This window comes from Scardinius erythrophthalmus (genome assembly GCF_964197995.2).
Source record: "Scardinius erythrophthalmus genome assembly, chromosome: 7".
Lineage (NCBI taxonomy): Eukaryota > Metazoa > Chordata > Actinopteri > Cypriniformes > Leuciscidae > Scardinius > Scardinius erythrophthalmus.
The window spans coordinates 15,125,735-15,150,534 of record NC_138227.1 but is presented as its reverse complement, the minus strand read 5'-3'; the positions used below and the strand labels follow the sequence as shown (position 1 = coordinate 15,150,534).

Sequence of the window (24,800 nt, the reverse complement as noted above, 5' to 3'; positions counted from 1 at the left end):
CCGATGGGTCGTCTCCGCCGTGGCCTCCCGATGGGTCGTCTCCGCCGTGGTCGCTCGAGGGCAAGTCTCCGCCGTGGTCGCTCGAGGGCAAGTCTCCACCCTGGCCGCCCGATGGACTACCTGCTCCACCCTGGCCACCTGAAGGGTCGTCTCCGCCCAGATCGCCCGATGGACTGTCTGCTCCGTCCTGGCCCATCCCGCCCTGGTCTGTCCCGCCCTGGTCTGTCCCTCCCGTCCCGCCCTGGTCTGTCCCGCCCTGGTCTGTCCCTCCCGTCCCGCCCTGGTCTGTCCCTCCCGTCCCGCCCTGGTCTGTCCCTCCCGTCCCGCCCTGGGCTGTCCCTCCCGTCCCGCCATGGTCTGATGGAGCGTCTGGTAGCCGCTCCGTAGGGAGGGGGTAATGTCACATGCCTGTCCTGTCTTGTGCTGCACATGGGTGTTTTGTTGTTTTGGGCCATGTGCTCGTGTTATTGTCTGATCCCTCCCCCTTGTTATCTGATTATTGTTTGAGTTCATCCACCTGTTCCCTCCTGATTAGTTTCCCTTTATTAGTTCCCTCTTGTTTGCAGTCTGGGTCGGTTCATTGTCTTTTGTTTCCTGTTCCCCGTGATCTTCTAGAGTGTTCTTGTTCTGTTATTATTGTTGTACTTCTTTAGTTCTGTTTTCCCCATCGTGGGTTTTGTTTTGTGTTTTTGTTAATAAATACTTATTTTTCTCCAGCGTTTGAGTCCTCACACCTTTTGTTCTTAGTCTGTCGTGACAACTGTATATCCAGTGTAGACAGCATTAGTGATTGTAATGGTCACAACAACGCAGCGCTCATATCCAGTGTATAAAAATGTCTGCCTTTAAGTGAATGAACGCCAGTAGGCGGGGCCTATGTTGCGATGCTGTATAACTATACGTTGATGTCTTGCTCTTGAGGCAGTCATATGCAAATTTATTTACCCATGTGACATCACAAACAAGCTGTTTTTGGAGCTTGATTGAATAAATGCTTTGCTTATATTGAGGAGGTTGTTTTAAGCTCTGAAACTTGCAGGACGTTTTAGTGGTACAAACAAAGACCTCATATTTCAAAAGATCAAGGCAAATTTGAATTCTCATGTATGAAATATGGTTTAATCATTTTTAATTAATTAAAAATAATTTAATATTTCTGTTTCATTGTGCTTGCATATAGACTGTTGTCTTAAGAAAAATATTGATTGTGGTTACTTTATTCTATTGATATCACTAGTTTTAAGGTAAGTCTGCATATACTGTAGTTAGAAAATATTTTTCCCTCCACAAAACTAATGTTAATTGTAATATATTAATATAATAGTTTATATTTTAGTATTTGCGTTAGTATTGTTATTTTTGTTGGCTTTTATAATATTATATTTAGAATTTTTCTCACACACTATCAACAAGTTTTTATACATGAAAATAAATACCTGTCTTTATATTTTCAAAATAAAGGAAGACCCTCACAGGGGATCATCATATTTAGAGGTCCTTGGCACTGAAAAGTCTGAAAACCCCTGGATTGAACAATTGACCAGTCGTTTATTGAGCCAAGCTGATTGGTTTCTTTCTCCAACAGCCCTGTTCTTTCACAGAGTTGGCCTGATTCAGAACAAATGTACCATTCTGTAACCTTTTCAGATGACTTTTAGTTGTTTGTGGCTTTTGTAGAAATAAGTCTGCTCAGGTGAATGGAACAGCGGGGTGTAAACAACAGCGTGGTACCCATGGGGCTCAGAATCTTGTCTGCGTCTTAAAATGCCACTATGTAAAACAACGGCCCTACAGCTTTGAAAATAATACAACACTGTAGAATTCGACGCAGCGCCGTGCAGGGAAATGTCATCGTCTCTGCGTTCTCATTACATATGTTACATAGCCCGCAGCTCTGCTCCGGTGGATCGCCGGACACCCCTGCCACTCCGCTCATTAACATACTCTGCACACACACGGGATGTCATGTTGCCAAGCAACAGCGCCACATCACATAGAGAATGTTGGGAGCTGTTTTTTTTTTTTTTAAGAATTGCTCTCGTGGAAAAAGGTACAAGATCTGAGGAGCATCCAGTTCAGCAAACGTGTCTTATTGGTTTGGTAACGGTTTATATTATCCTTGTTTACTTGCACACAAATGCACCTTAAAAGCTGAAACAGAGTGTAGAAGTGTGAATAAAAGCAGATGAATTTGCTGCACCAAATAAATTGCCTCCTAATTGAGTCCCCTCTCTCCCCATTATCACTTTTATCATGGCCCTTTTGTGCAGCCTGAGATTGAAAGGTTTCTGAATGCATTTTAGAGCTCTTCCTGCCGGTTTTTTTTTTTTTTTTTTTTTTGAGCATTTATCATTGAAGCATGGAAAAACAGAAGCCACTCGTGGTGAATCTAGGTTAAATCAGAACTGAGATCTCGGACAACTTGTTAAAATGATTAACACATTTGCATTTGAACAATGTAAATTTGTGTTCGGCTGAGATGAGGAGTGCGCTCAGACACAGTACCAAAGCTTCAGAATTATACAATTAATCAAGCTACAAAAGAGTTTTTTTTTTTTTTTTACATGTCATTTTCAATTAATTTCTGAGTCTTAGATTGTAAATCTTCCCCCAACTTTGGCTTGACTAAAAATAAACCTCAAGTTAAGTCATTGATTTTATCCTAATCAGGCGTGTTTGCAATAGCAAGACTGAAACTGCTGCATAACGTGATGCAATTTCAGCCAATCAGAAGATATATAATGTGGATTTGAATTTGGGTTTTGCACACTACTAGTTATAATCTTGATAATATTCAAGTTACTGTTTTAAATAGCTAATGTTTAACTTCTCCAGGGCCCCAAAACCCTCTTAGATTCCAGAGGGTTAACATTTACATTCCTTTGTCGCCTTAGGAGTTTGTTCAACTTTGGACTATTGTGTTAAAATTCTTGTCTTATCGTTTGGCCGCTTTATTATTTTAATCATGTACACTGTCGGGTGTTGCTAAATGATGAAAAATGTCTTGCAATCACCAAGGCTGCATTTACAGTAAAATACAGTAAAAACTGTAATATTGTGAAGTATCATTACAAATTATTTATTTATTTATTTATTTACAATAGAAAACAGTTATTTTGAATTAGTTTTTACTGGGTTTTTTTTAATGCCGCCTTGGTGATTGCAAGACATCTTTCAAAAAATAAAATATCTTGGCAACACCCGACAGTGTACATGATTAAATAATAAATAAATTGACTATGTCAAAGCTGAATTTTCAGCATCATCACTCGTCTTCAGGGTCACATGATCCTTCAGAAATCATTCTAATAAGCTGATTTAGTGCTCAGCTCAAAAAAAAAAAAAGTGTACACTCCCCCCAGGCGCGGTATCTTCATTAGGGTGATTGGGCGACGCACTACCAAAGTAGCCTGGGTTTCCCCATACTGCCTTGCTCGCAGCGCAATTTTATTCATGCTGCTAGGCAGTCTGGACACCATGGACCAAATTTTCCCCTGAAAAAGGGAACCAATCACAGAACGGGGAGGGAGCAGCAAGACGATGACGACACCGAAGCAGTTTGTTTATATCTATGGATCCAACATGGCATCAGACTCGACGTTACCTTCTACCCTCATGTTTATCTTGCACAAATGGTAATATTCGCTAAACGCCATCGTGTACAAATAAATCTTTGACCCATCGTCTTTTTCCTCGTCGAATTTCTGTCACTCTACATACGTCATCTGGTATAATTGAAGCGATTGGTTATGAGCTACATACAGGCGCATTTGATAGACATTCATAGCGCCCAATAAACGGCTCTGGGCATTCGTAAACCACGCCTCAAATACGAGAAAATGAACACGTGGTTCCCAGACCAAGTATCAAATGAGACTTGGTCTGACGTTAGCCAGGCTAACATACATGTAAATGTGCTATAGCCTAGAATTTCAAACCTACAAGTGTATTTTTATGATATCAGTTTTGCTTATTTATTTTCATTTTAAGTTTAGTCTATTTTGTTTAGTTTAGATTGTATTGTTGCAATGTTAGAATATGTTATGAATTAACCCCTTTTTTGGATAGACTGCAAGGTTACATTCACTCTGTTTGTTTTCATAGCCTAGGACAATATTGATATACATTTTTTCTTTTTTTAAATTCAATACAGATTTTATTTGAACTCAAATTGAAAAAATGTAAATACTGAGATTATACCATACATCGCCATTTAGCCCAAAAATTCAGATTTTTTGGGCCATTGGCTATTGCCCAACCCTACCTTATGGCATGCTTTAAATCAGGGGTGGGCAAACTACGGCCCGCGGGCCACATGCGGCCCGTTAGGCTGTTTAATCCGGCCCGCCGAGTATTTAAAAAAATTGTCTTAAGATCGCATTAATTTTGCCTTTTTTTCTTGCAATACTTTGCGTTTTATATATATATATATATATATATATATATATATATATATATATATATATATATATATATATATATTGCGTTGCATATATTTGACAATCGGAATATCAGATATTGCATGCCATAGCTAACAAATGTAAAAAAGGAAAAATGACATAAAAGCAGATCATAATTCATTCAGCGCTGTTGTGGCTGCGGTGTGTCACGTAACAAGCAATGACGCGTCACCATGGAAACCAAACAGACAGCTGCTTAAGCGCATAGACTTGTTGCACGTTAATGTTTTTTCCTTTTTTGGAAACTCAGTGAGAAAAAAAAATGTTTGGTAACCGCTTGCACACCTTAGTTTTTCCTTTGATTTGTCTGCTATTTAGTTTCTTTGCTCCTCTGGATTTGTGGATGTATCCTGCCCGATTCCGTTTACCGACCTTTATCGTCCGGCTTTTGACTACGCTCCCCTGTCTGCCATGTGCAGAACCCGTTTTTTTTTTTTCATTAAATGTTCTGATCTCCCTTTGCCTTTTATGTTTTATTTTATTATTCTTAAAATAAATTTGTATATTCGTTTATTTCCACAAATGTATGACTTTTGGAAGTGCAAATTGCCATTCAGTTTTAATAAAGTTGAATTAACGTAACCTGTAATTTTTACTCTTCTAAGTGTACACTTGCAGATGTTTTGTTTCTAATTTACTGTTAGGCCATTAAATAATAATAAGGATAAACAATATTTAAAAAGTATAGGCTATAATTATCTAACATCTTTAAAAATTAACATCAAAACATAACATGCTAAATGGGGGATATCTAGCATAAAAAAATTTATTGTCAGAATGTCGTCTCTCAGTTGTTGAATTTCGCACAGACATTGCCACAACGTTGTCTGTTTGCTCAGCCCGATCTTATGAAAGTGCGAATACCACGAATTGTATTTGTAGTGCATAATGTTTTCGCGTGCATATGATATTCACTTTATGGCGTGTAATAGGCACGCACTCCACACCCCTAATCCTAACCAAGGGGTTTACAGTGTGTAGCATGCACGAAAAAAAACAAAAAAAAAAATACATTTTTGGCATATAAATGGCACGAGAAATAAAATTTGTGGTATAGATACGCACTTTCATGAGATCGTGCTTCATAATCTGCTACTGGGCCGGCCCTCTGTCAAATTTTTAAAACCCAGTGTGGCCCTTGAGCCAAAAAGTTTGCCCACCCCTGCTTTAAATGGTGAATTTTCCATTTTTAGCTAAGCAGTGATGATACATTATTATCACTGTTAAATGGTTATTTAACAATTAGCCTACATTCAGTTCTGCATTAAAAAGTTAGTTTGTTTCCGCCACTGCTCCCCCTACTGCTGATGGTCTACAAGTTTGTTGTGGTGCTCGGTCTGATTGACTTTCAGTAGCGTTTCTCAAAAAACGGTTACTGTACCTTTAATTCCAGTAAAAGGTTTCAGTGTGAATGCAGTATCTCTGCATAATGGGTCAGAGTCAGAATTTAATTTGGTCTCTTTTACTTCTGATTTCAGTGCTAATAATCGGTTGGTTTCACTCAGATGTGGTCCCCCCACCACCACTTTTCTCATGGTGTTTTCCCCTTTGTGATGAATAAACTCTTCCTTGAGGGATGGTAACCTATGATTCCACCGTCAGACTGCAGGCAGTGCATTTGAAATCTACGTCTAGCACTAACCCAGCTGGTTACACATGCAGTTCAGTTGTTTTGTAGAAAATAGCACAGACTCAGCCAGGTATTCCCAGTCTCCAGCAGCGATGCTGAGGAAGAAATGCCTGTGAATCTCTTTATCTCTTACTTTAAGATTCAGTCTGACAGTTCCGCAGGGCCATTTGATTTCCCAGAGGAATATATGTAAGATGATTTCAAATAATATGTGAAGCCAAATGCTAAAATTTAAGATGATTCATTCAAATATTTGCATAGAAAACATGGCATACAAAAAATAATCCTGTCAACAATGTTCAAAAATGTTTTGCATTTGCGTCATTTTAGATGTGATAAACTGATGAGGTGAGATGATGTGTGTCTGGAGGGTGCGACTGTGAGGACAGAGACACATCCAGCTGCAGTCACGAATATACACACACACACACACACACACACACACACACACACACACACACACACACACACACACACACACACACACACACACACACACACACACACACACACACACAGAGAGAGAGCTCCCTCACCACAACAGCACATACTCACGACTCACTGAAAAATAGTGCATGAAACATTATTCACACATTCTTTGATTTCTCAGGTGAAGACTGTCATTTACTCGCACTCATGTCATTTCAACCTGTGTGTTTCTTCCATCTGTGTGACACGAAAGAAGATTTTTTTTTTTCTAAAGTGTACTGGTTACTTTTTACAATGAATGGACACTGGAACTCTCAAGCTTCAAAAATGATGCAAAAGCACTATAAAAGTGTCATAAAACTACCATAAACCTGCTCACTATTCATCACACTAATCTATTGAAATCTATCACAGAGTTTCTTTTCTTCCAGTGAGCTGTTGATCACTGTAACCGGTTTGAATCAATGAACTGAACTCAAGAATTGAAACAGACTGATTCATGAACAAATCATTTAGACCGATTTTGTGAACTGCTTAAGTCAATTTGTTAAAGATGTGAGCAAAATTACATGTCAAGATTTTCAGCAAATTTCAGTCTGTTTCTACCATAAAGGCAACTTTAGCTCTCACATCATATGGACCACTTTTATGGTGCTTGACCATCACAGGCTTCATTCACTTTTATTATATTGACTTTTTTTGCCATACTCATTTATGTGTTCATATGGAATGATGTGAGAGTGAGTAAATGAAGACAGAATTTTCAGAATTTTGAGTGAACTAGCCTAATCCTTTAAACATAAAACAGAAAGTCTAGAAGTGAGGTGGAAGTGTCTGTGTACAAATGTATTTTACGTTTTTTTTTTGCTGTCCCTAAGGTTGTTGTCAAACTTGGTTCAATTGATTTGTAAGCCAATTTGTGTGGAGGTCAGCAGCACTGAAAAATGCCTTATAATACTATAACAGGCAAATGATATGCCATCAATAGCTGTTCACTTTCACAAAGTAAAATGGATTGCTTTCATACTTGTTATGAAATATTCTGTTCCACCAACTCAAGTGATTTTCAAGTGGTTCCTTGAAGCCCAGCAGAGTTTGAAAGTCGACATGAAATGAAAATTCACTCTATTTTCACAATGCATGTTATTGAACTTCTTTTGACCAATTCATCTGTGCAGCGTTACATTTTCAGAATAGCATGTCATGTTTAATCAAAATGCCATAACTGGACCTTCCTGTAAAAATGACAGACCTCTCTGTGGTGAAGTATGCAGGACTTCTCTAGCCTAACCCTTTTACGAAGTTCAAACACGCCAATTTTGATATAGCCCCTCCTTCCGAAATAAAAAATGTGTTGTGATTGGCACCGCTTAGCGTGTGTTTGTACCCCCCCCCCCCCCATAATTGCAAGTTCTTGTCTAATCTAAATATTACAGATGGCATAAATTTCAAACCAATTCGAGCCCGATTCAGACCCTGACAGTGTTAACAAACGAGAGGATCATGCAGAATGGATTTCATGCACAGACTTTGCAAGCCTGGATTTCACAGGATGTTTCAGAGTGGTATATTTTTTTGGGTAATTTTCTCAAAAACGTTTAATTTTCCTAAGGAGGGGTGAACTGTCTTACAAAAGCGAGAGCTGACAAAAGAAACAGAAAACAAGCTGTTCTCCATAAAATGTGCAGGGCACAGATAAAAGTTGGGGTTATACTGTTCAGGAACCGTGTTTAAAATCAGTTTTTACCACTCTACGTTTGTCAGCCTTAGGAAGGTCAGACAAATGAGTTTTGGAAATGTATTCTTTGACATAGCAACAGCACTGTATTCTCTAATGCAGCTCAGCCAGGTCTCGTCCCCTTTTTGCGTGTTCCATGGGCGGGGATTATTTAAATGAGGAATATTGTGACTTCATAAGATCTGGAAATCGCGTTGTAGTCCAAACGTGTCGTTGGTTGTAGTTCTTGGAAAGTGGATTCTGTTAAATTTAATATCTCCCTTTGGACTGGACTTTGAGATTTATAACCTTACAGATATTTGTTTTTTATGCTCCAACAGCAACATTGCATATTAACTAAAGGTGGAAAAGTATAATAGGACCCCTTTAAACTCCACCCCTGGAGGCTCGTGTTCATCTGCTTCCACTTTTAACTGGGCAACCCAAATTTCTGATCACCAAATAGGCTTTGTTGACAGAAACATCGATATTTGATACCGTGTTTAATACCATGAGGAAAACTGATAATTAGTACGCCATACAGATTAATACGCCATACAGATAATTAGTTCTCATAATTTTTTGGTAATTTGTTTGTAATAGCTTTCACACAGCATACACACATAATGTAGAAGTCAAATCTGTCTTTAGTAGAACAAAACAGTTCACTGTAGGCAGCATTGCTCTTGTAATTCTTTTTAGAGAGATTAGAGGTCTGTGGCCCTTACATAGACGACTCTAGTGTCACCATGCATCTCCCAGCATGCCCTGCTAATGAGAGGCTAATTAATTTAAAATCCTGTCCTCAGCAGAACTTCACCCTTTTTGTGTCATTCCCAAAGTTGACTGCTTTGCCAAGTTCACAGATTAAAGTTTTTCTTTTATCTAAATAAAGACTATAAATGTGTGAAGACACATTAAATAAATGGCCCTTCCACTAAGAACAACAAACATCCAATTGTATTGATTGAATATGCTGATTTAATTGAGGTTTGCCCTCGTCCGGCTTTGTCCATTTATTAAATTACCTGGAAGACTAAAGGCCACCATCTGTGAGCGGATCAATTTTGTCTTCAGTCGGCTCTCTTTGTCTTTACTCATTTCCCAAACATCCCCCGTGTTCCGACATATGAATGGGAAATGAGTAACGGTCTCACTGAAGTTAACGCCCAAGCTCTGGGTTTTACGTTTCTTCAATTGAAACATATCGATCTGTTTTACTCTTGCCATTCTTAGAGTTTCTGGGGACAAAATAGACAGATGTATCGTTTTTAAAACCAAACAGGCTTTTAGGCATAGCTAAGAATGGGTTTAAGTGGGGATTGAGAGTTTCTCCTAAATAAATCTCTGCTTAATGGGATGCATTTGTGACATAGTGCTGAATGCGCTGATGCCACTGTCAGATGCAGCGGCAATAAGGCAATAAATGAACCTGCAAAACTCTAAGGAGGTGAAATGGCCGAGTTGACAAAGAGCTTGTTAGCTTCACTGTCTGTTGTCGCCTCTCGTTTAGTCGGATCAAAATGACGCGTCGTTGTTTATCTGAAGAGCCTATGTCAGAGGGGTTTCCATAGTTACTTGCGTGGCTGTAAAAGTGAAGAGATCAGCTGCTTGTGTGGAATTAATGAAAAGTGCTCTCAGAGACTGCTGAATTATGCATGCCATGTGGAGAAATACAGTTTGAGAAGTTTCTCAGTTATGAGGTCTATGTTTTTTTGGCTAACTTTAGCTCTATTATAGCAGGTTTGTTTGATGTGTTCTTTTAATCCTAATACTTTTCTCTCTCTTCAGTTTCTCTGCAGGTCGATATTATACCTGCACAGAGCGAGATCAGTGTTGGAGAGTCTCGGTTCTTTTTGTGTGAAGGTAAGTTTTCATATTGACCAGGAACCTTCTGGCCCTATTACAGCGCTTTTAGGAGTTACTGCCATTAATTCAGCACCTACCGATTACCGCAGGGCTTTGTTTTATAGATAATTTCAGCCTTAGTTATGCCATATGGTCTTGGTTTTTGTAAACAAGGTGCAAGATTTTGTTCCAATGAGTCCGGTGTGGGCGAGGCGAGTGGCGGGCAACAAGGTTACATCTGGTTCAGATACAGATATTGATAAAATATTTGGCATTCAAACAAACATGTCATTATGTTCTTTGCCTACCAACTTTGATGGGTCTGTTTTTCCATCTGTATTGCATATTACTGTCAATCTTTCTTTCTCTCCTGCTGTCATTTAACCAAAAACATTAACACTGCTCATTTTATGCTTTATGAGCAAATGTGTTTCCTTCAGGAAAGGCAAATTTAGTTTAGAACAGGTCAAGCTTGGAAAGAGGTTGTTGTGGGTTTGTGAAAAATATGAACAGAAAAGAAGGTAGTAATAAAGTGTCATTTGTTGAATTTAACCATGTTTCATTCTTATGATTTTTAATATTAAGAATTTGAAACAGTAATAGGCTATATTGAAAAATTAGCACAAATACAACATTTTTTTTTATTTTTTTTATCTAGGCGTCTTTCTTGGGAGTTTGTCTTCGCCCACTGCTGCCTTATCTTGTTTACTGGGGTTTTTAAGCCAATATACTCTGTAAAGCAGCTTTATATTTTAGGAATATAAAATATAATATTCATGATTAATTTCATATATCACATCAGCTGTTCACTTGTTGATTGCCTGTTTCTAATGCCTGTTGCTATTGTTGCTACAGTATTTAAAGATGTGTGTCCCCTGTTCATAATTCTTCCTATGTTACCTTCCAAAAATCTGAGACACCGTTTTAGTTGCCTGATGTCTGTTCCTAAAAGGTTATATGGGAGTTTGTTTGTTTTTTGTGACCTAAAATGCAGTAATCTTCTAGATGATTCTTTTACTGAAACAGTACACTACTTTGAATTCAACTTTAATGTGACTGATGGTGTTCTGTGTCAGCAAATATCACTGAGGACCCAATAAACGAGACCCATGTGAATAAGGCTTACAAGAGGAATGCGTTAAACCTTTGTGTGCTGCATATATCTCACTTTGAAAACCGTTTTTCGTGGTTACGCTCTCCTGGGTTTCATTTGAAGACCCAAAGGCGTGGAACAGCGGCTCTGATAATTGCTCTCAACACTGGAGTCTTCACCAGTGCTGTGTCTTACGGTCCACTGATTTGGGTAATAGACTGGTAACCTGAGAATCGGTTGAAGTTTTAGGTTGTTTCTTCTGACAGCTGTTGAGCCAGCGACACCTAATCCCAACTGATTCACGCAAATAATTCAATCGCATCAGGCCTGATTCGTTTTTGATTGATTCATCTCTGCTCTGTGGATGTTAAACCAGCTTTATTTTTGACAGAATGATTTATATGGTGACACATTTAATACACAAGATCAGCCTACGAATTCTGATGTGTTCATTTGGTCTGGCTTGTAGTTATCGGTGGGGCCAAGGAAATCGATTGGTTCGCTCCAACCGGGGAGAAAATCGAGCCCGGCAAACAAGACGTCAGCGTTATTCGCAGCGACGAGACAGCTTCCACTCTCACCATCTACAATGCAAAGGTCGACAATGCCGGGACATATAGATGTGTGGCCAGCAGCGGTGATCAGGACGCTGAAGCTACAGTCAATCTGAAGATATACCGTAAGATCTCCGTTTATGATTCATCTGTGTTGACAATATATAGAAAACGCTTATTTAAAAGTTGACATCACAAATTTAACTGTGCCAATTTATGTAGTTGTATGGCAAGCACATTAATGAATTTTGGCACACTAGTTTGAGTGTCTAAATATTATTGGTGCCAATTGTGTGGTCTCCATCTCAATCTCTCTAGTGCCATCAGCAGTTTAAATCAGTTCATCACGACATTGCACGATAAATTGAAGTTGTTGCTGAACTGGCTTTTTCCCCTCTAGAAAAAATCACCTTTAAAAATGTCCCATCACCTCAAGAGTTCAGTGAAGGAGACAATGCCATTATTGTGTGTGATGTCATAAGCTCACCCCCACCCACGGTCCTCTGGAAATTCAAAGGTGCAAAGATCCAGTTTGAAAAAGATGGTAAGTCAAAGTTGTTTAAATGTAAAACAAATGATGTATAACATAAGAAGGCTGATTTATTTTGCTTAACTCTCACTGTTTGTGTTCAGTAATAAATTGATGAGATCATTAGTGCAGCCTAATGCTTCTTTCTCAGAAATGTGGCATTTTATTAATCCATGTGATAACAGATGAAAAAGTGTTAAAGAATTGATTAATCTGCATTTGATTTTAATTTACAATTTCGGAGACATCTGTTCAAACCTGCAAGAAATGAATTCTCCCTTGTTCTGCTCTACAGTTCGTTTCAGGACTTTGAATAACAACCATCTCGAAATCCGAGGGATCAGGAAGACAGACGAGGGGGTGTACACTTGCGAGGGCCGCATCAAAGCCCGTGGAGAAGTTGACTTCCGCAGCATTAAAGTGGTTGTTAACGGTGAGCTTATTTGCCTTACTGTACCTGTAGTGCACTGGGTTTGGACATTTCAACTTGTCTCAAATGACATACATACTCTGTATGCTTTACACTGTTTTTGGTTTTTATTTTTATGAAAAATCAATAAATGTATATTTAACTAGCGGATTACATTAATTTAGGTTAATTGTTCAAATTAGATGTTTCTCTCTCTTTGTCTTTTTCGGTTTGCATGCCAACAGTTTTGCCTACTAGCTTACCATAAAGTTAACTAGCTCTTTTGATTAGCTAAAACAAGATATCACAATATTGAGCTGCGTATTTGATCGGCAGCTGTGTTGGTGTTGGTGTTGGTGTTAAGTTTAAAGCTCAGTGTTTTGTGTTGAGGATCAGACGGTTTTTGAAGTCGCTGTTGTCAAGCTGCTCCACTGATATTTTCTCCCATCTCCTTTTGATTTCCTTTTCCTTCCTGCGGTAAACCTGGTAATATAGTTTCCTGTCTTATGTTTGCATTTCTGTTTGTTTGTTTTCTTGTATGAGTCTAATTTTTCTCCTTAGTGGGTTAAAGTTATGTTGTCGCTTAGTCCTGCTTGAGCGACCACAGTGCAGATCACAGACACAAAACGCAGCACTTAATTTGCAAGTCCATTTTTGTCAAGAGAGGAGGAACAAATATTTACTAGCAGAAATGCAAAAACTGGTTATATTATCCATTGGAAGCCAATTTGATTCCTTTGTCAGCAGGTGTTAGATGTGCTGCAGTGCTATATTCTCTTTGTGAATGCGATCAAAGCGATCCTTTGAACAGTGTGGCTGTCTTTCATTAAATCAAAATTTGATCCACATTAATGCTAGAGTAAAGATGTATTTTGAATAAGTTTATGTGATAAGAATAATTGAAAATGCATGAAAATGTACAGGCTTGAGGCAAAATTGTACCATAATGTAGTCAAAGCTGCACATTACATACTTTGTCTTTCTTTTTTGTGCTTATTATGCACATATTTATATTAGTACTCCTAAGGAGGTTTCTGTAAAGTGCTAATTTCTTGTTTTGCAATGGTACGGTGTTTCCTGAAGGCAGCACGTAAAAATTAGATTTCTGGTTAAATGTTAATTATATTTAATTAAATTGATTTGACTATCAATGTGTGAAATAATATTATACATTATATTTCTTATTTTGTAGGAAAACATTTTTTTCTCTTTTTGAGAATGGTACAATATCTCCTTAAGGCAGAAATTATTTGAAAATGTATATTAGTGTTCTATTTTAAGTAGAATAAAACGTGTTATGTAGTGTTAAGAGGTTAAGTCTTTCACATTTCAAACCTGCAATCTTCTTTTCTGCTCAGTCCTGCCCACTATAAGAATCCGTCAAGCTGAAACGAATGCCACCGCTGACACTGGCTTCTCAACCCTACTGGCCTGTGATGCTGATGGATTTCCTGAGCCGATGGTGACCTGGGTGCGGTAAGCAAAATCACCCCAGTAGAAACAAAGCACTACCGAACCACTTTTTGTGAGTTTAAAGCAAGACAGAAAGGCCTCTGAATAAATGAAGAACTTTTTTGTGGATGACATGGAATAGTGAAGCACACCATTAGTACTTTTAAAGTATGAGTCTCTTCTCAACCATCACTGTGTTCTCAGCGGGTGTGCGGTCTCTCTCTGCTCATGGAGGAGAGAACGTGAGACACAAATCCCTCGGGATGATACAGCGCGCCTCAAGGATCTTTTGTTCGGTCGTGCTGGGGGGGATGGAGTGAAGGAGGTGTTTATTTGACTCAGAATAACTTGGGTCCTCTCCTCTGACAAGGGTTATGGTATATTTATTACCTGTTTGACCTTAAATCAAGGGATCGACTCCACGGCCAAGAATCCAATGAATTCAAGAACGTCTGCACAAAGACCGCTAATAGAGGGGCAAATAGGAGTAGAATGAAAGTCATGCAGCTGAAAGTGGTCGGCTAACACTGTTTCCGATTTTCTTTTATACAGTTTTTCATCAGTAAAATCTCAGAAGGTGAATATTGAAAATAGAGCAGCAAGGAAATGTGTGTGTATTGACACTACAGGATCTAAATGGAATTTAGTCATCAATTTTTTTTCAGCCCAGGGTATAATAATAATTTATTATGATTTTTTAATGCTGTCAAACCGATTAATCGTATCTAACATAAAAGTTTTTGTTTATATAATAGACAGTATGCATGTACAGTATGTATGTGTGTGTGTATATATTCTATATATACATGCCTAACACACACACACACACACACGAATTATATAAAGAAAAAACTTTTATGTTAGATGTGATTAATTGCGATTTAATCAATTTGACAGCACTATTATTATTAATAATAATTCTTGTAATTTTGCATGCCTAACAGAATAGGCTCTTTGAAGGGATAAAATGTTCAGATTTGTCTTCCACTTTGCTCTATTGTTTCAGTAAGTTATCTTTTTTTTTTTCTCTCAGGAACAACATTCCACTGGAGAGCGGGGATAAATACAACTTCAATGAAGACGGCTCAGAGATGACAATACAAGATGTGACAAAGCTGGACGAGGGAGATTACACATGCATTGCTTTGAATAAAGCTGGGAAGAGCGAACAAGAACTTAGCCTTAAAGTCTTTGGTAAGAATCCATGAGAGATGGAGTCTCGCAGGATCCTAGAGGTTTGACAGCACTTTGTCGATGTTGAAAATTCAGCAGTGACAAAAAATAAATAAAAAAGAATTCAGTTTTATTCTGCAGAGATAAAAACGTGTAGTTGCATGGCTATATTGTTTTTACTTTAAGAAACAGTCCGCTGACTGTTTTCTTTCTTCTGTGAAAGGTATTTTTAAAGATGTTTTTTTTTTTTTTTAATTAAACATTAAGTAAATTTGACTTTCTTCTGTGGAACACAAGGGGGATATTTATATCCTTCATACAATGAAAGTGAATAGAGAAGGATGCGGCAGAGGATGCTAAAAATGACAAAAATTCACCTTAGAAGTAGTCGTATGATCATATTCCATGTCTTTTAAAGTCAAACGAAAGTTTGAGTTAGAGACAGGCTGAAACAAGTTGCTCTCAAATCACAGTGACTTCATGACTTGACATTCCATTTTTGAATTATCATTCTGCAGAAAATCTTTTCTGTTCCACAAAGAAAGTCATAGGTTTTCAACATTAGACTGAATATAGTTTTGGAGTCATCTAACCTTTTAAAATGTGCCCTCTCAGTGCAACCCAAAATCACATATTTGGAAAGCCAGACTACCACAGAAATGGAAGAACGGGTCACGTTAACATGTGAGGCCACCGGAGATCCCACTCCCACCATTACCTGGAGCTTCGGCACCCGAGTCTTCACAGAGGGAGAGCAGGTAACACCAAACGCACTGGCATGGGGTCTCCTCAGGGGCTAGAAGTGTAGCATGTTCATCATGGTCGAACAGACAGACAGACAGACAGGCAGTTCAATGATGGAGACGTGGTTCACCTGCCTCTAGCTGTTTCATGCATACAATTCTTTTTGTCTGCAGGAGCAACAAAAGAGGATTTATCAGGTATGAGATCAGAAGGTCAGGTATAGTAACGAGCCACTTAGATCTGTTCCTTAATTCCAATTTAAAAAAAAAATGGCTCTGATGTTGTCTGCATTCTTAAGACGTTTGCTAATCGACCGTTTGCTGTTTCGATTTCCTGAAGTTCTTCAAGTCGTGATACTATCTGCAGTTGTTGATATGTGAAAAAGACGTGCATGGTGGGGAAATTGCAATACTATTGCAACGCTTCCAGACAGGAAAAGTGATGATGGATGAGCTCTAAAAATTGCCTTACATTTGCTCTGTTCCACAACCTAGTGTAATGGCTACAGAGGCCGCTTTGTGTGTTTTTTTTTGGCAGCATACAGTAGGCCCGCTCCCGATGCTAAGGCTGTTTCAAACGCTAGGTAAATGAATTATGCTGCTGCCTATGATACCTTGATTTAACCTGATTCTAAGGCAGTACAACATTTCTACTTTGCAGAGAAGGCATTGCAATGAGCTCAGATTTGCAAATCCAAGATTGCAGAGAAAAGGTTAATTATAAATATATTTCAAATATATACAGGTTGTTTTACAAAGACCTCTTACTTTTCATGTCATGACCTTTTAAAAATGAGAACAACTAAAACATTTTTTTATTCAATATTTGTGTGTGCTGTCTTTTTATACTTGGCGTGTCACGCCATTAGCTTATCAACATGCTAATGTAAAGCTATGAAAATCAGTGGAGAAGTGATATTTGTGTGCAAGGATAGATGGATGGATAGACCATTCACAATAATTACTTATGAGCAGTGTTATTGTATTATTTATATACTATTATAGTTTTAATTAATGTTTACAATTAGCTTTTATTTTCAGTTTTCTTTTTAAGTTATTTTATTTATGTGCTTTTCTATTTATTAACATTTAGGCTTCATTTATTTTTATTTCAAATTTTGTTTCTTCAGTTTTAGTTTATTTTTTGTTGGCAATTTAAGCGCTTCAACTTAAATTTAACTCTAATTTTATTTAGTTATTCCATTTAGTATATTTTATTTTATTATCTTTTTTTTTTTTAAGTTAACATTGAATCAGCCCACTAGATTTTGGAACGGAGTCATTGTCTTCTATCCTTGAGGTAAATGCAAAATAAAGGATTTCTTTGTAGCCTCAAAAATAAGCTTGATTTCGGTCTTGCCGAGTCACCGTCATCACAGGGTTCCTGAAGGAGCATTTTTTATATAAGCTCTTTGTTGGATCGCTTTGTCATTTCCTGTGTCTTCTTGTCCAGTCTTGCTCATCTCATGTGGGTGTTGGGCTGTCACGATTGCCAGCATCTCTTCACTGGCCTGTGTTGATCACCATGGATTTTTTTTCATGGTTACAAAAATGATTAGCAGGTTTCTTTGGCTGTATAATATTTTATTTGTTAGCATCAAGTATGACCAGCTGTCTCTGTTGATTGTCTTTCAGTCAACATAAAATCAGAATTGATATACTTTTTTTAATAAACATTCCTGGTTTTATTAGGCATGATTTATCAGTGCACGTTATTTCAGAGGGTTAAAAAATGCATTAAAATTGAAACCTTCCTCTGCTTAAAATATCCAGTTAGTTTTGGTATATTGCTTTTTTTTTTGTCCATCAGGAAAATATAAATAAATAATGAAATAGTTAACTGGCTTGAGTGTGTTTGTATTTACAGTACAACCAAACAGTGATGTGCTATATAAACAATAACAGAATTTCTATAGCTCTTGATTTTCTTTCATGAAATCAAAATTTACCTTCCTGGTTTTACTGTGTATGATTCAGCAGAGCATGTTATTCCAGAAGGGGAAAAAATCATCAGTGTAAAATAGAACAGCATATGTATGTATGTGTGTATATATATGTATATATATATATATATATATATATATATATATATATATATATATATATATATATATATATATATATAAGAAAATATTAATCAATTACCAAATAGCTATCAGGATTTGAGCGTGTTTGCATTTACAACTAAACAGTGTATTAAATACACAACAAAAATGTTTGGGGTGAAATCAAATCCCACTCTACTCTATTCTTTTCCTAGTTGCAAATCAATATCGCTCAGAAATGTCACATTACTGAAGTTAAATGCGAATACGGTTTTATTCTGACTGTACCTAAGCAGTCTGGAAAAAGACAATCAACAGTTAATGTTTCTAATCGTCACTTGTGAAAAGCAAATTGCCTTAACACTGCTAATTATTTTTGAATGTGTCACTTTGCTGTTTCTTTGTTTCAACAGTGCTATACAGAACATCACATTGCTTGAAGTGGGACTTTTTAATTTTTTTGTGTGCACAACCTTTTTTTCGCAAAACATTATTTTACTGGGTGCTTCAGATGAGCAATTCCTTTTTAATAACTCAATGTCATGCTATAATTTCTTTGCTCGAGGATGTGAGAACGGCTTATTGAAAATATTTACAAGACCTTTAGATCTTCTTGCTCTGCACGATGCATGTTTCTACCCTCTCCGTGCCCTCTTTTACACAGCTGTGTGTCACGTATTACAACTGTTTATATGTGCATTGGATTAGTTCAGTGTCTTGAGCTTCCTGTCATTTTAAAATGAATGTTTTTTCCCTCAGAAAGACCCAGCTCATATCTTATCTTCTGATTGTAATAGTTGGGTCAATAAAAAATGAGTTGAGGACTGTCATATATTGTAGTCTCTGGGCCACTCGCCAAGGTGCCAGACAAATGAGCGGGTCATAAAAATGGCAGGGTAGAATCGCCGCAGGGCGATAAAGAATTGGCCACGGACCACAGCTTATCACAATCCGGTTGAAAGACAAGAGGAGAATTCAACCTCTGAATAAGAGCCAATACATCAGCCACTTTTTCTCTTGTCTTTTCTCAGTTGTGCATCCCTTTCTGGGTCTCCTTTGAGGAATCTGTAGAGCATTTTAAAGGGATCGGGAATCAAAAATGAAACTTCTGTTCTTTTACTTACACCTGTGTTTTGCCAAACCTGTATGACTTTTTTATATGGCTGTTTGGCTATTAAAGGTACAATATGTAAGAATTTTGCATTAAAATATCCCAAAATCTCAAGGCTGTTGATTACTTACAATATCCCAAATGTTTCCAACTATTTTTAAATCGTGAGAAAATTGCGATTTTAACCAAGGAAACGGGGCGTTAGAGCAAGGGAGATCTGGGAGTCGCCAGTCAATTGCGTCATATCCGCGTTACCCTCGGTTTCCGCTCGTAATGCGTGGAGTCCTGGACAAAATGCGGAAGTTGTAGTTGTAGCGTCTATCAAGCAACGTTAGCTTGTTTCGTGCAGTCGTTATCTTTACCGACTGCAGCTGGATCTGTCGACAAAGCATGCTTAATTTTATATTTTCCAAATGTAGCATTCGGTAATAGTTATGTTTATGTAAGGAAAGTATTGTTGCTTTAGATTTGTGTTTAACGTTAGTTTATTGACATTGTTTATCTGGTGTTTATGGCCATGTAAATAAATATAACATGTGTTATACATAAAGATTAATCAGTATGTGTGGGTACAACTACAATATACATGTGGGTACAATGAACAAATGATGTCGGTATGTTCGAATGTACTTTTACAATTGTTTAGAACACGTAAAACGTTGTCACAACAATGAATTCGACATACAGTAACATCTATGATAACCAATATAGTATTAAAACTTATTTTCTTGCGGTTAATTCATTTTAATGAAATATAGTGTGATGAGGTTCAAGAGTCAGGAAGGAAGAAGACAGGGATCGGCGTGACTGGGACTTTATTAAAATAAAACAAAACAAACAAAAGTCGCGCACATCGCGCATTCACCGTGGCAACCGTGACGGCACAAAACAGTTCAAAAATGAGAGCTCGGATCCACCGGTTTTCTCTCTCTGTGTCCAATTTTCTCTCCAGTCTCTCTCTCGTTCCAGCACGGCTTATAAGCGGTCTCTCCACGCCAATAATACTGCAATAAGACACAGGTGTTCGTCATTTGCACTTGACCTACTTGCTCGTCTCGTTTCTCTCTCTCCCCTTACAGACAGCGCTGAGCCACGCCCCCTCGCCACAAAAAGCATGTCATTAAACACAACATTTATAAAAATAGAACTGTACCTCATCCATGAACATGATTTTTAGATTCCCGTCTGACTGATTTACATCCACGGTGGAATTTAAAACGACAGTTCCCATCATTCCACGCTCCACATCGTCATCAAGCTACGCCATTGTTGTTCTTTGGAATGTAGCGCCCTCTAGCGGCAAAAAAAACTTGCATATTGTACCTTTAAGCAGACTGTTCAATCTGCTGCTTTGCATACAATGAAACACTGCAAATAATTATTTTCTTATTTAAACAAATATATATATATTTGCCAATGTGTTTAAGAAAAATAAAATTAAACTTAATATTTGTTTATGTATTGTATATGCTATATATCTAATATAATATGCTATTTTATTAGTTTTACTAATTTATTAATGCACAATTTTTTTCTCAATCTATTTTTTATGTTTAAGGATTAGTTATTTTGAACGGAGAAGTTAGACATTTTGAGCAAAAGTGAAACTAAAAACTTAGAAATAAATGCGGATCATTTGACTGTTCTTCATCAAAGAATCCTGAAAAAAATAATCACAGTTTCCTAAATAAACAAGCAGCACAACTGTTTTTAATATTGGTAATAATAAGAAATGTTTCTTGAGCAGCAAATCATCATATTAGAATGATTTCTGAATGATCATGTGACACTGAAGACTGGAGTAATGATGCTGATAATTCAGCTTTAACATCACAGTTAACAAATTACATTTAAAAATGTATTCAAAATATTTTAAATAGTAATAATATTTTACAATATTATGGTTTTTACTGTATTTTTGCCCCCTCTTCTTTCACTTTTCCACTAATGCAAAAGAACCACTTAAACCGTTAGATAGTGTTCCACAGCAGAATAATGAAAGTCATATATGTTTGTAATGTCATGAGTAAATAATCAGAATAATTTATTATTGGCTGAACTGTCCCTTTAACATAAATGAAGACCAGTAGTAAAACGGACACAGAGTGTGGTAAGATCACACAGTACAAGAGCAGTTTCATTCCTAAACCCCACAGACACACTCCAGAGTGCATGTGTAGGGCAGCTCTTGTTTTCAGACACAATGCTCTTTCAGATCAATGCCCTCTGGTAGTGCCGTCTTTGATAGCCTTTTTCATTCGTGCCAGTGACCCCACAGCGAGAGAAAAGTGACCTATTCCCTGAGCTTGGTAAACCGCTTTTCCTGGCAAACTGTGGCTGATCTGATGAAACCCGAGATATGGACACTGTCCCTCTCATGGTAGTTCCACTGGAGCCTAAGATTTAAACATCGGCCTTGTTGATATTTACTGTCTTGCAAGAGGGAATAGATTAAAGCAATCTTCCAGGTTAAATACAACTTTTGCACTATTATCAGTGTCTGTGGCACGTAGCTGATTATTGCATTTCTGATGAAAGATTTTGAAAACTATAAGAAATGTATTAAAGGGTTCACTTAAAATGAAAAGTCCATTTCTCTTTGATTTGTTGAAATTAACGAACTCATTGTTCTATGAAAAAACAGTAACTTTAACAAGTTGCAAAAATGTCTCGTTCTGAAATCAGAAATTTAGTATGCCCAGTCACGATTATCAGGAGAAAGCAGAATAGATATTGTTATTCTCTTTCTAACAACAAAACACTTACTATAAGAGTAAAATCAGCAGCTGAAAACTTGTTTTGTTTCTGGCTGCGCAGCAGATGTTGCTCTGCGTGTCCTCCCAAATAAATGAAGTGAGCAGTGTGGAGTGGAAGCAGAGTTCCAAGATTTAGCTTGAAGCGTTTTTTCAAAGCTGCAGTATTTTCTCTTGCCTAAAGAACACACTGTTGCCGCCCCATCACAAGTGTGAGAGCTTAATTTGCTTTGTAAACATTTGCTGTGCATTTTATATATATATATATATATATATATATATATATATATATATATATATATATATATATATATATATATATATATATATATATATATATATATAATACAACAACATAAAAGAAAGACAATGTACAATACTATTGGTAAGAAAACTATGAAAAATATAATTTGATATATGTATACACTACTTAAGTTTGGAGTCAGTAAGATCTATAAAACTTTTTAAAACTTTTTTATTTAGCAAGCATGCATTAAATTGGTCAAAAGTGACAGTAAAGACATTTATATTGTTACAAAAGATTTCTATTTCAAAGAAATGCTGTTCTTTTGAACTCTATTCATCATAAAATCCTAAAAATAAATGTATCAGATGGTACTCAACCATATATAAAATCAGCGTAAATGTATCAGATGGTACTCAACCATATATACATATAAAATAAGTGTATGTGTGTGTTTCTCGACACTGAAGCCTGGAGTAATGATGCTAAGAATTCAGCTTTGCCACTCTATTATCTCTATTATTTAGAAATGTTTCTTGAGCAGCAAATCAGCATAGGCCTATTAGATTTGCATATTTATGATTTCTGAAGGATCATGTGACACTGAAGAGTAATGATGCTGAAAAATCAACTTTGCAATCTCAGGAATAAATTACATTTAAAAATGTTTTTATAACAGACATCCCAACCTGCAAAAAGTCATTTCAGGGAGGTATCTGACCTAGGTACCGAGGGGGGGAGGCAATTGAGAGGGAGGACAATCCCGCCCACACTGATTGATTGGTTGACTTACCGAAACAGGCCAATCAGATGCTCTCTGTCTTACATGAGCTTCATGAGGCACACACGCACACTAGCACACACACCCAAGGTCTCTCGCTCCCTCTCCCTCTCTGCCGTGTGCTCGCTACACGGTTTGGAACACAGTCTCTGTCTCGCATGCGCGCTCTTGCTCGCTCGCTCTAGATTCCAGGATATTTTAACTAATTTGCGGGCATCAGGGAGCCGCTACCAATATGCGGGAGATTCCCGGAACTTCCGAAAGACTTGGGATGTCTGTTATAATGTTTCACAATATTACTGTTTTTACTGTATTTTTGATCAAATAAATGCAGCCTTGGCAAGCAAAAGAGACTTATTTCAAAAACATTAAATCTTAATGATCCCAAACTTTTGAACAGTAGTGTACTATTCTCCCAAATGATCCCAACAAGCAAGATTTCTGATCATTTTAATCTGATCTGAATGTTTTGTGCAGCATTATGAGTAAATTTAATGTTTTGCCTAAAAACCTTTACTAAAAAAAGAATGACCCCATTAAGAAAGTAATGAATTTTGTCACTTTAGGCACTTCAATGCCGCTGTCTCACGTGTGCTCCAGACTCCTTAACTCCACTGCACAAAACTTTTCCAAGTGTTCTTTTGCATTTTATAATTAACACCTCATGCATTTGGAAATACCCTCATGGTATCGCCGAAGCACAATGTGATTCTCGAATTAGCTCCGGTTTAATGTGCGTTATTGAGGAGTTCATAAACTCTTGCTTGAATAAGCTGCCAAGTTCTAGATCCGCTAGATGCATACCTGCAAGAGCAGAGCAGGCCTAAGGCGTCGTGCACCTGATGTAATCAGAATGATCGTCATGTAATAATGTCAACAATAATCTGAACATTTCATTTACATAAGCAGCTTGTTCATTTTGTTCTGGTACTTTATCAAGCTTGAAAATATCATTCAAGCATTCGTCATTAGCCTAGGGCTCTAGTTTATACTAAGATATTAACTTTAATTAGTAGCAATTACACAGCGTTGCAGAATAAAAGGCATTGATCATAACTGTTTATCCCATGCGGGTCTCTAGGGATGTAGTTAGCCAAATGAAAGCTGCAAGGCTAGCAGACTCAGCCTGCTGTCATCATAACAACCCTGCAAGGGTTTTGCTTTTTTTCCTGATGCTCTAGCAAAATGACTTGCGCTGTTCAGTTCTTGTTTTTTTTTGTTGTTGCAAGCACAGTACAGAGACAGATTGTTCTGCTCAAGTGCACTAAAGCTCCGTTCACAACGCCAGTGACAAGATCCCATTCATTTGCAATGGAGGGCTGGCGACACAAGTGACAGTGACCATTGGCGAAAGAATGTAGGCGTGTCAAGCGGCGTGAGTCATGTGACAAAAGTTCAGAAATTTTAACTTTTTGCTAATGATCAGAATTTTGCAAGCGACGACCAATATGAGTCATAATAAAATGATGCATGAAAAACAAACTGTCTGCCATCTTAGGCTGCGTTCACACTGCGAGCATTAGTGCTCAATTCCGGTTTATTGCTCAGATCCGATTTTTTTTTTTGTTGTATAGATGTTTTATATAATGTTCACATTGTTGTTTTAAATGTGGCCAATATCAGATTCCAGTGTGAACAGAACATGGTCCTGGACTGACCTGCATACTCAAAAGAACGATATTGTTTATTTATAGTGTGATCTGCCGCCAAAGCCAGCAAATTTTCGGTTCATGCAATATAAAAAATGAGGAGGAGGATGAGAAAAAAGAGAGCAGTTTTTTTAACATTTATGATACGAGCCCTCATGTTTTGCTTGTACTGTATATAGA

At 37.4% G+C, this 24,800-nt stretch overlaps 1 protein-coding gene across 9 annotated transcripts in view; it reads left to right on the top strand.

The window, feature by feature from the left end:
• The window catches only part of ncam1b (neural cell adhesion molecule 1b), a 107,914-nt gene that overhangs the window by 43,424 nt on the left and 39,690 nt on the right, over window positions 1–24,800 (top strand). For 5 of the 9 annotated variants that reach the window (XM_081370227.1, XM_081370224.1, XM_081370223.1 and 2 more), the window contains exons 2-9: window positions 10,028–10,102; window positions 11,647–11,856; window positions 12,132–12,275; window positions 12,556–12,693; window positions 14,028–14,145; window positions 15,155–15,315; window positions 15,910–16,052; window positions 16,212–16,235. In XM_081370227.1, coding sequence (XP_081226353.1) covers window positions 10,028–10,102; window positions 11,647–11,856; window positions 12,132–12,275; window positions 12,556–12,693; window positions 14,028–14,145; window positions 15,155–15,315; window positions 15,910–16,052; window positions 16,212–16,235 — 1,013 coding nt within the window. The remainder of the gene's footprint in view (window positions 1–10,027; window positions 10,103–11,646; window positions 11,857–12,131; window positions 12,276–12,555; window positions 12,694–14,027; window positions 14,146–15,154; window positions 15,316–15,909; window positions 16,053–16,211; window positions 16,236–24,800) is intronic. The other 4 variants (XM_081370228.1, XM_081370226.1, XM_081370225.1 and 1 more) reach the window with 1 other exon arrangement.